The 11,781-nt window shown below is 42.9% G+C and overlaps 1 protein-coding gene across 1 annotated transcript; it reads right to left on the bottom strand.

Annotated features, from left to right (window-relative positions):
* Nucleotides 1-7,879: 7,879 nt before the first annotated feature.
* On the bottom strand, nt 7,880-8,968 carry LOC136546285 (FCS-Like Zinc finger 15-like). Its single transcript, XM_066538257.1, has 2 exons — nt 8,492-8,968; nt 7,880-8,399 (listed from the first exon to the last, which is right to left on the bottom strand). Exons 1-2 carry the CDS (start codon nt 8,860-8,862, stop codon nt 8,207-8,209), a joined length of 564 nt encoding a protein of 187 aa, XP_066394354.1. The 5' UTR covers nt 8,863-8,968; the 3' UTR covers nt 7,880-8,206.
* Nucleotides 8,969-11,781: the final 2,813 nt, after the last annotated feature.

Below are 11,781 nucleotides of genomic sequence, written 5' to 3'. Positions count from 1 at the left end.
TGATAATCATGCCAGCTTAGTAATAATAAGATAATGGAATGCAATTTTTAAAGTTCATACCACTACACCACAGCCCACTCAATCAAACATATTCTCCTCTGATTTCTTTTCTATAAAGAACATGACATTTGTGCATCTCGGTCAGCACAAAGACAATGCATTGTTTTTTAGAAAGTGTCCCATAGTTCCAAGGCTAACAGCATTTATAGTGCCACTGGAAAATGTAGTTGAAAACAAAAGCAACAAAATATAAACCGTATTAATGGATAGAAAATTACATAGTGTCCATTTTGCTTCAGTACAATTAGGTTATAAGTTATATGGGTCACGTATACTGATTTAGAGCAGTAAAAAATACCAAGATAAGCTTGACAACCTTGTAGCAGCTGTCATCTACTACAATCCTTCCTGTCTTTAGCAGTAATAGTCTCTTCAGCTGCTACAAAATAATTGTATGGACCAACTACTCCACAAAAGGTCTTGCAAGTTGCTAAAATGCAAGGCTAACATTATCAACGACACTATACCACCAAACTCATGTTTAGCAATAGTTAACAAAACAAGACCAATCTATCAAGAGATGGCAATAACTAAGAACGACAAGCAACTTGCCTGGCAGACGTCGCTTGCAGCATTGATCTAATTAGGGAGAGCTTGCATATGCCTATGTGGCCTCCTAGGAGAGTTGTCGGGATGTCTGTCAGATATCCATCCACATTTGCATTAGATAGGGCAAACAGGATGAGGAGCAAGATCAATACATCATAGCTGCTTCGCAAACATTTGTATATTGTGATGAAGTTTCACCATAATATGCATGGCTCGTTAGATAACAAAAAAACTCAGATACTCATGTCAAACATGTATCAACCTTTAAAGACAAGCAACGTGATAATGATCTAAAACATAATTTTTTTAGAGACCAAACATTTCATATTTTGGCAAATAGAAACATCATGTGTTAGACGCATTTCATCAAACATATAGTGACATACTACCGTTCCTGCCATGGGAGGCTTCAACTGCATTTGTCATCTTGTTAGAAAAAAATCTGCATTTGGCAACAGACAAAACGATTACGCAGACTACTGAAAGTTACCTCCCAAGCAAGAATCGTAGGTAGGCAAAGGGATGTGGTGCTTGGAGCTGGAGGGACGCTGCTTGGCTTTGAGGTTGATGCAGACCATCCCCTACCGACTAGAGCGCTGGAGGACTGCCTCACCATGTCACGGATCTGGGATCCATAGCATCCTCACCACCGGGTGGATAGCCGAGGAGCATGAGCTGCTGCTGCTTCTGCTTCCCGTCCCGTAAGCAGAGCAGAAGCCCAGCGTCCTGTTCAGCGGTACCGGCGCCCCTACAAAAAACAAGCGAATGAGAACACGCCTGCGGGAAGAGGGAGAGAATCTGGCGGAAGGGGTAGGTGCTCACGCCCGTCAGTGCATAGCGGGAGTGCGCGCATGGCTAGCGGCGATGACCAGGCGGTGAGGCAGCAGCGGCAGAGGAGGAGGAAGAGCGAGCGGCACACGCGCACCATGGTACGGGCATGGCCAAGACCCGCCATGAGGGCCATGGTCGCACGACCTCTGTGAGAGCCTCCGCGCGTGCGCTACGGCCTCCCTCGGTGTGTGGCTCGGTAGGAATCTAGGATAAGGCAGGGGAGAGATAAGACACAGAAGCTAGGGTTTGAGAGGAAACCCATGGATCTCAACCGTCGGATCGAGGGATGGACGGCTGATGGCAACTGAGGCCGTAGCTGGGCCTTTGGGAGGTATTGGCCCAAGTTGTATTTTTTTCTTTTCTTTTGATAATAAATAATTTTTGGGATAGTATTTTTAGATACTAAATGAATTTAAATGAAAAAGTCATCACTAGCAAAGTTATAGAAATCATCGAGATCTATGACTTCTATTTTGGTCATTTCCTCGTCCGACTTTGTTTAAAGAATTTAAATTTTAAATTTCAAAAGATGAGAAATTTGAACATAATTTGGGGGTAATAAATGTTTTCAAATGGAAAAAATATCTACAACAAAGTTGTATAACGTATCGAGATCTACCACTTTTGTTTTGGTTATTTTTCCATATAACTTTGTTTGGACAGTTTAAATTTTGAATTTTAAAATATTAGAAGTTCGAACAAAATTTTGGGGTATGAAGTAATTTCAAATGAAAAAGTCATCAACAACAAAGTTGTAGAACTGATCAAGATCTACAACTTTTATTTTGGTCATTTGTTCATCTAACAAAGTGATAGTACCATTGTTCACAAATTTCACATATCTCTCTTATAGTTTCATAAACTATAAGAGAGATATGTGAAATTTGTGAACAATGTTACTATCACTTTGTCAGACGAAGAAATAACCAAAATAAAAGTTGTAGATCTCGATGAGTTCTACAACTTTTATGTTCATCATCTTTTCAGCTGAAATAATTTACTACTTCAAAATGTTGTTTGAAGTTGCTATTTTTTGAAATTCAAAATTTGAATTGATAGAACAAAGTCACATGAAAAAATAACAAAAATAATAGCCGTAAGAACACAATAAATTGATAGAGCATGATTTTAGAAAATTTTAGAAAAAAAAGATCATTAAATTTGAAGTTAGTACGAGGGAGAAAGACTAGTTACAAGTTTTAGCCAGAGATTAAAAAGAAAAACTGGGCTTGTTCATATGATTTGTGAGAACTTCGGTATATAAGAACTTCGCACAGAATTTTGGGAGAGTAAATGATTTTAAATGAAAAAGTTATAAACAATAAAGTTGTAGATCTCATTGAGACCTACAATTTTGATATTGGTCATTTCTTCATCCAAATTCATTTGGGTAATTTTAAATTTGAGTTTCAAAATTTGATAAATTCGAATAGAATTTTGACATAGTAAAATGATTTCAAATGAAAAAGTGAGCAACAACAAAGTTGTACAACTCATTGAGATCTAAAACTTTGATGTTGGTCATTTCTTCATACGAATTTGTTTGAACAATTTAAAGCTCTTGAATTTAACTCAAAATGGATTTACAAATTAAAAAGAAAAAAAGAAAGGAAAAAGAAAAAACATCTCTCGGCCCTACTCTTTTTGGGCACGGCCTGTCTCCCTCCACCCGTGCCCCCTCTTCCTTTTCACCTGGGCCGTGGCCCAGCTCTGAGCCCAACGTTGCCCACGCCTTATGCCTCTCCCGTGTTGGGCTGTCATGTTTGAAATAACAAACTGTGATGCTCCATAGCCGTCACATAAAAACAGCACATATCATCATAAAAATGCCACCGTCAACCGCCTCCTGGTGACTTACATTTTGTGACGACACTTGATACCTTTATGTGACAAAACAAAGGTATCGTCATAAATAGTTCTGGCTCTCCTGATTTTATGACGCTACAAACTTTTGCGTCGTATTATGATACATTATATGACAAAAATTTACCCCGTCATGAGGATTTTTGTCATAGAAAGAAGGATTTCTTGTAGTGGTAGTCTTGGATAATGATCTCTTCATACTACACCTATAGTAGCTTAATAATCTGTTTGAAGCCTCTCACCTTAACGATGGGAATGGGAATGCTTAATGCTTATTGCTTAGTTGCTTGGGCAACGGTAGAAGTCGAGCATGAGAAGGGAACTCATACTCGCGCGTGTAGGATGCTACACCTAGATAATGAACTACTAAAACCAATGAGGGTATAACTTGACCCACCTTACTAATCTAGCTAAGGAATAATATCCCTAATATGGCAATCTTGATGATAACTTGGATATCTTGCTCAAGCGAGGGGTAGGTCACCGTGAGTGTGGGATCTCAGACGACATAGCTCGTGGAGCAGTAAGGACCGTGTATTGGGATACGTAAGTCCGAGTCACCCGTATAGACCACATGTCGTGGATGGGGTCGACAAGCCAAGTAACTAATTGTGACCTATCTATCCGTGAAACTAGCAAGGGGGATAGCGCTGGGAAGATGGTGTACGTAAGGAACTGGGGACCCGTTATAGTACAGAAGCCTGACCCAAGGAACTAGGAAGATGGTGGAAACCTGGTCTGGGCATCCAGTCGAACCTTTCATGTGACATTTGGGCCGGATTAGGGAAAGGTTGAAAGACATGAGGCAACCCTTACTCTCGTGCACGAGGTTTGGTGGTTAGTCCCGTCCTTCCGTGTGAGTACAATTGTACACCTCTATAAAGTCTTGAAAGCCTGAAATCCCTCGGGACGGAATCATTCGGTTGTTCCTATTTTCTATACCCTTGGTAGCGTAGTTGATGGATGATGGACTATGAGCATCTTGGTTGCAATGATAAATGCTTTAATTCTAAAGTTGAGCATAGCATGTCAGACTCTTAATGAACATCATTGCTTTCCGCACTTATACAAATGTCTGATAATCACCCTATGCATCCACCAAATACTATATGTTGAAATTAGGTCCTGCAAGTACACAATATACTCACGGTGCTGTCATTAAGTTGTTTTGCAGGTAAAGGACATTAGCGGCCTTCTCACCCCGTTGTTGGTGGCAAAGTAGGTGAATGGTAGGGGCCGTCCAAGCTATGGTAGTGACACCCATGGGCAAGGCGACTACCTATGGTAGTGACGCCCATGGGCAAGGCGACTACTTGTTACTAGTGAGAGTGTATATCGTAGTTGTAGTCGGTAAGATAGTAGTTGGTCCTCACTACATATGATTGTATTGAATCAATGTCTTCTTTAATGTTGTATAATTAATTTGTTAAATTTAATAAGACTTGTAATATATGATTTCCGCTGAATTATTATGTACTCCGATGATGAGATATTATCTTGAGTTGTGAAGGCTATCGTGGTATGATACTCAACCTGATCCTGAAGATGAGTTGCCAAGGAGCGCTCCTGAGGAGTCACCGATGTTGGTTTGTTTAAATTGGGTCAGTCAAGTGGATGACACTCGATTTAGGCGATTTGACGCAGCGGATCCGCATAGGCAGGATCTATCTTCCAAGTACTATGGTCTATGGGTCGCAAAGTTTCGCTAAAACATGCGAGACAGTGAGTGCTGCTGGTCTGCAGCTAAGGTGATGTGTTGTCTCCAACATCACGATTGCAAAAAGCTAATTCACGAAAGTATTTAGAAACCTATCTAGATGTTATTCATACAGCACTATGGGAGCAGATATGAGCGTTGGCCTTTTTTTTTTTTTTGCCATTACCGGTAGAAACACTCCTACATGAAAGCTGCCTAAATAAGGGCGAGCTGCTTTTGCTAACGCATGGCATTAGAAACATATGTAAAGCTAACAAAGTAAACAGTCAGATACAAGCTCTGCGCCATCTGTTATATTGTCCTAAGCAAAATCCTTGCCAAAAAAAATGGAAAAAACTGCCCCGAGCAAGAGTGAAAGAAAAACACGAGGGAAAAGGATTTTTTTTCCGTTTTTTCATATGGAACGACTAGCGTCCGTCCGTGGCTCGCGCTAATAGGTGGGATATTGTGTCGCATGGAAAAGGTGACCGTGACGCCTGTTTTTGCACCCTACCACGTGGGCCCCACGCTGCTTCCTGCCCTGACTACCGCGCCCGCACACTGGAAACCCACATGGGTCCCAGTCACCTACCCCGTTTGCGGATGCGCGCTGCAGAGGCGTCCGCCGACCGCCCAGACGGTGTCCCACGGCAACGCACCATCAGCAGCAGCAGGTGGCTATGGCAGGCCGCTGTCCTCCAGCCACCGGCGTCATTGCAATATGTGCAACATCCAGATGAAATACTTGCAACATACATTTAAAACAGATAAACCACTTGAAACATACGCTTGAAACATGCGTGTATAGCCATAGCACCATATGCAACATCCAGATCTATTTTTGCAACATATGTCTGAAACATCTAAAATACTTGAAACATACGCTTGAAATATATATGTATAGCCATAGCAACATATGTAATATCGAGATGAAACACTTGAAACATATGTCTGGAACACCTGAAACACTTAAAACGTAGGCTTGCAACATGCGTATATTGTCGTTGCAACGCATATGCAACATCCCAGATATACTTTTGCAACATTTAAATAAAATACTTGAAACATAGGTCTGAAACGCCTGAAACACTTGAACAGCGTCGCCGGCGGCCAAGGTGTACCTGATGGGGAAATGCGGTAGCCAACGAGGTCAGGTTAGGGGACATCGAGAACAACGGCCCAACGTACACCCAGGCATAGGCGCAGGCATAAGCCTCCCCTTCCTGCCGCCGCGATGTCTCCGGCCAGCCGCGGGAGGCGATGTCTGGACTGGCGGCGACCTCTTCTTGGTGGCACCGAGGAGGTTGTGGCATGGTGAACGCCATGGCCACGACGGGTGAGGCAGACTGGGGCCCGGCGCGGTGCAGCGAGGGATGGAGCGGGGCGCGGCGGGGGATGGCTGCAGCGAGGTGGAGTGGGGCAGGCGGATGGAGGCACGGCACAGTAAAGCCACGAATGGGGCGAGGCGGAGTGTGGAGATTTTTTTAAGAGAGATAGACAAGATCTAGAGATGAGCAGGTCAATTGGGCCAGTCCGCTGCGTAGGCCTAAGAAACCGCATGCCTGTGTCCAGACGGATGGATGCCCACGTCTAAGCATTATCGTACACTTCCTTTTTGCTAGGTACACCATATTATCTCTGGCCCAAACACAGTCAGTTATAAGTACACTTACAGTGATACATACGTATATCGGTATATGTATATGAGTGCATCTAGTTCCCAGACACAATTATAGTCGCTATCTAAGGGCAAGTACATTGGTATTCTCTCGTAGATAGTCTCATCCAGTGCCATGTAATTGTGAGACAACTTAAGAGGTAATACGTTCGATAGTTTGTCTTTTAAGTTGTCAGCCCATTTTGATCCTTGGAATTGAATTCATTCTAATAATTATAATTTAGACATAGATTAATTAAGCTAATATAGTTGTATATAGAATATATTTGTATATTTATTGTTAGACATTCAAGGGACATACCTATATGTTGCATTTTTATTATAGGAAAGTGAGTTGAAGAGTGTGCTATAAGTTGGAGAGTAGAATTATAACATAGTGATCTATAGAATCCATTTCCATCTCCCATCCTATGAATTTGATATAGGCTTATTTGTGAGTTTGGAAAAGTTATGGAATATCAAATTCCAAGCCAAATAGCCTAATCCATTAAGTAGATTTCAATTCCTTCATAATGAAGGGATCCAAACGGCCCCTCGTTGTAATTCTAGGATCCTTAATTTATTCGTACAACAAATGAATGTTTGTGAGTTGCATGACAATAACCACTTGTACAATGATGTATAAGTTGTCTTGTAGTCTAAAATTTTAGCTTATGAGATAGTTACTTCGTGAAACAAACACCTCTTTCTATTACCTCCCTCTCTCTTTCATGTCACCAAAAATCTGATGTAGCACTGCAAGAGACAACCTAAGTACGTGGACCAATGTAAGCTAGCTAGTGCCTTGGTTCCCGTTTCTGTGGTAGCTGCTTCTAAATCGGTAACTGTTTTGCAGCCCCATGAATGGAAGATTCCATTTTGGTGCCATTTCTGTCCCCCATCAATCTGCTAGACTAGATGCCAGGGTATTATTCTCCCCTCTCCCTAGTTCCTTTCGGCATCAAATTCCGGTACAACGTACTAGTGTGATGCATCAGTACTTGTGCCCACAGTTGCTCCACGAGTTCAGTTGAAAGAAATTGGTCCAATTACAAGAATCGCGACTGTTCTGTCTGTTCATATATTCTCAGATATACATATGTTCTCATGTACAGCTGTCATATTCTTCTTCCTTTCGTTTGATTTCAACCACAAATGTGACGAGAGAGCAAGTTGCATGCGTCGTTTATGTGATTCTTGCGATCTTATTAAGCCTTGGCAAGTTGCAGAAAAACAGTCACTTACTTTGACTTTCGTGTTTATGTGATTCTCACAATCTTACATCATCTCTGTATGCAATACTCCTATTCTGCATCCCTCTCCCTTCAGTTTACACAAACAGCTAGACATGGCGGTTCTCCCGTGATTCCATACAAAATTTTGTACCTCGATTTGCTCAGTTTTTCCCCCGTCTCTCTCTCCTCTGAATGCAAGGATATCATAGCCTCATAGGTTCGTATAACATCACCGGCACGCAAAGAGTACTAGTTGCCATTTCTATGCATCGACCTGACGACCTCAGATGGACATGGACGTACAGATGCTAGATCCTAGTAGGCTATTGCAACTAGTCTCCTCGACGCACCACCGATCGCCCCCATTGCCGACCGTGGCCCGTGGTGGAGATGGTGAGGCAACCCTCGCCGCATGCGCTTCTTCTTGATCATGGCTTCACGCTTCGTCGCCTCGTCTGCCAAGATCTGCTGACACCGGCACTCCTCGCTGCAGAATCCCAGGTCGCCTCTGCACAAAGCAGCAGAACACGCAACAATTAGAAATGAACGGGGTTTCGTTTCAGACATCTCGGAGTTCTTGTGTTTGCTAGTCGCACGCACCTGTACATGTACACGTCCTTGCTGCTGCTGAGCTCCCTCCTGCAGCGGGAGCAGGCGCTCAAGAAGCTGCTGCCCGGTCCACGGCGGTGGCGTGCCACCGTCGTCGGCAGGACCACCACCTGCTTCAGGACGATATGCGAGTGCAGCGGCGCTCGCGTGTGGTGGAGGTTCTGGACCAGGATCTGCAGCCCGACGCCGACCACCGCATCGACGGCGGAGTCTTGCTTTCGCAGTTGACGCCCGTGGTCTCGGTGCCCTGCGAGGATACGTGTAGTATCGGTGTTCTTGACTTGCTCGTCGGCGCCGCGGTGGTCGTCGACACCCTCCTCCCCGAGGTGGAAGATGCTTCTCTGGCTCGGCCTCGGAAACATGGCGGAGTGGAGAGCTCCGGGGGAGAAGGGTGGGGCTCGTGATGGCGAGGCGACCACTGACCGCCCCCCCTCTGAGGTTTTCAGTTGAGGAGAGGTGTGTGAGGGGGGGAGGAGTGAGGCGTATATAAAGACATTTGGCGTCCGCAAGAGGTAAAAGCTGACAGTGAAATGCTTGATGAATATGCGGTATATTTTTGTGCTACCGTAATGGTACATTTCTGGGATTCATTTTGGAAAAAAAAAATTCAGTCCCAACCGAAATGGACGAATTTCAGGAAATTTCGGTCCAAAATTCGGACTATCTCGGTCGAATCCCAGAACCCTGTCTCTGTCATGGCTGTGATGAGGCAGTGAGGCTACTGGGGAATCGAGAGCAATAGAAATATGCTTATATATGTATGTATATGATGCAAAAGTTTTGAACTTGCTTATGATCCGGTCATCCGGACATGATCTTTCTAACAGTGAGAGCTCACCATCTGGCGACCAAGCAGTGGCTTAATTTGACATCCTGGTTTAACAACACATGAATGGTTCTTTTTGTCTTGCTTTTAATGTTGAGAGGGTCTGGGGTTTAAACCATGGTCTGAAGTTTGGTTGAGAGCTTGCAACATCAACTTAACTCTGTCCTAGTGCTGCTGCCATCCTTGCTCCTGCCACCCTCAAATGATGCACATCATGAAGTACCAGTTGATAAGTTCTTAATCTCTTTTTTTTTTACTATCGTGTGAACATCACTCAAAATTATGATGATATTTTGTCCCTTAAGAGAGGAGAAATATGAAGTGAGATTTTTTATCCATGAGTTAGAAATGACAGCTAGCTATTGATTTGGATTTATGTAAATACAAGAATTATGTATAGCTTTTGATACTATTACTATTTCTCCATTTTAGTTCAGTAACTGTTTTTGCCTTCTTGGACCAACACCATGGAAGTTGTAAATATACCCTCTCCATACTCAAAATTCAAGTGGTTTGGAAGGTGAGTTTGTTGTTCACGATTCAAGTCGTTTTGCATGCCTTAACGGTGTTTTGGACGAAGTTGGTCCATGATCCTTCGTCTCTCGTCGCTCATTCCAAAGGAGGACATTAAACCGTGCCTCCTCGCTTGCCATAAAAAATGCTAGTGCTCCATGGGAAAATCATAGCATGAAGTCGCGCAAGCGACCGATGCACGCATAGGACCATGCAAAATTCACGCACTGCGCAAAAAGAGACAACCAGCAAGAGATCGAACCTAGGACCTCTAACCTTGGGCTTCACAGTGCTAACTAGACTAGCAGGGATTGTTTGTTGCATGGGAGAAACCCGAAATCCTATTTAATATATAAGAGCAAACAGGGGAAAATGTACTCTAATTCACTCCTTGGTATCCTAAATCATGTCCAACGACTTGAATTTTGAGTATGAAGGGAGTACTTGGGTTGAACGGTGTCAGCAAGTTTGATTTATGTAAACTGATTTTCTTAACTTGTTGGCCAATCGCATCAAGTAAATTTTTCAATATGAGATCAGCTTCTTGGATAATTACTGCACATTACTAGGTCACTCTGTACTTGCTAATTATCAGAACTTGTAATTCTGTACTTGCATGCTTGCTAGCTGAATGTTATATGTGTATTAGTACTAGCATGCATGCCATCTGAATTTGGGAAGAATTGTTTTCCTTATATGGTAAAGACTTAAGACCTCATTTTGCCAATATCTGAATGTGTGTAGTTTGTGCAGGCTGGATGTAGATTGCATTGTCTAATAGTGAGATGGTTGTCTTCTCTGTCATTTTGATATAGACATAGACCTGTGAATGTGATGGTGAGGGTTTAGCCATGTCGCTGATGTGATTTGGTTATTATAAGCTGAACTTTTGGTATGATTTAGGTACTGTAGTCTCCTAGAACAACAATAGACTTGAGGATGTAGGATATTGATGTGTATTTAACATGTCAAAATTATGATTGTCACTTCTATTGATTTGAATTCGGCAGTGAATGTAATGATCATGATGTAAGACCTGGTTGTTATGCTACTGGAATATGCATATGCTTGTTTTATTTATTTTGTAAAATAAAATTTGGATTACTTGTGTTTGGGTTGGCCCAGAAAACAATGCATCATGGTACCCTAGGTTTTGGCTAAAGTTTTACTAGCTAGCAAGCGCAAGGCTCATTCATAGGAGAAAATGGTCTCACGTAACATAGAAGGTCTGGCGACTTAGTGATATCATCCGGCATCCTTTAGTAGTCATTGGCCAAGCCTTGATTCCCAATTTCCCATCCATTTGTCCTATATGTTGCGGCTTGCGCTGGGGTTGTTGTAGCATGCTACGCTGTGGCTTGCGCTGGACTGCTGTTGACGGTAGTTAACACCCATTATAAACCATTAATATAACTTGTTTAAATGAATGAATGTGATCACTAATATAGGTTTAGGGGTTTAAACTAATAAATCCCATGAGTTTTGGAGAATCTATGTTTTAGCAGGGTTTATTCAGAAAACCGTCAAAGTGGACCCAATCGTCAGATTTAATCACGTTTATCCGCGACGAAACCTATTTAGTAAGACTCTAGAACACTCCAACATAGACCAAGACGTTGCCAAGTGGGGTCGGCTGGCCCCACCTACAGGCCTCCTGGCCTATGGGACCCACGGGTCAGCCTTCGCTTCAACGTCGGTTCTCCACCGCCTCTATGGATCAATCTTACACCGTTGTTTAAAATCGGTTTGATCCGAGGGCTCAGATTTGACAATGGACCCCTGGTTCCCCCTATATAAGTCCACCCATACCCCCCTGGGCATCCTCCATCATCTAGAGAGATCATCATCAGAAGAAGAAGAATCTCATAGCTCCACAAATATTTAGGCATAGCTAGATAAGTTAGATCTAGAGAGAGGTAAGCTTCGCTTGGATTCCTGATTC

Source organism: Miscanthus floridulus, chromosome 3 (genome assembly GCF_019320115.1).
Source record: "Miscanthus floridulus cultivar M001 chromosome 3, ASM1932011v1, whole genome shotgun sequence".
NCBI classification, from domain to species: domain Eukaryota; kingdom Viridiplantae; phylum Streptophyta; class Magnoliopsida; order Poales; family Poaceae; genus Miscanthus; species Miscanthus floridulus.
The sequence above is the reverse complement of the archived record's forward strand: the minus strand, read 5'-3'. Positions and strand labels throughout refer to the sequence as shown.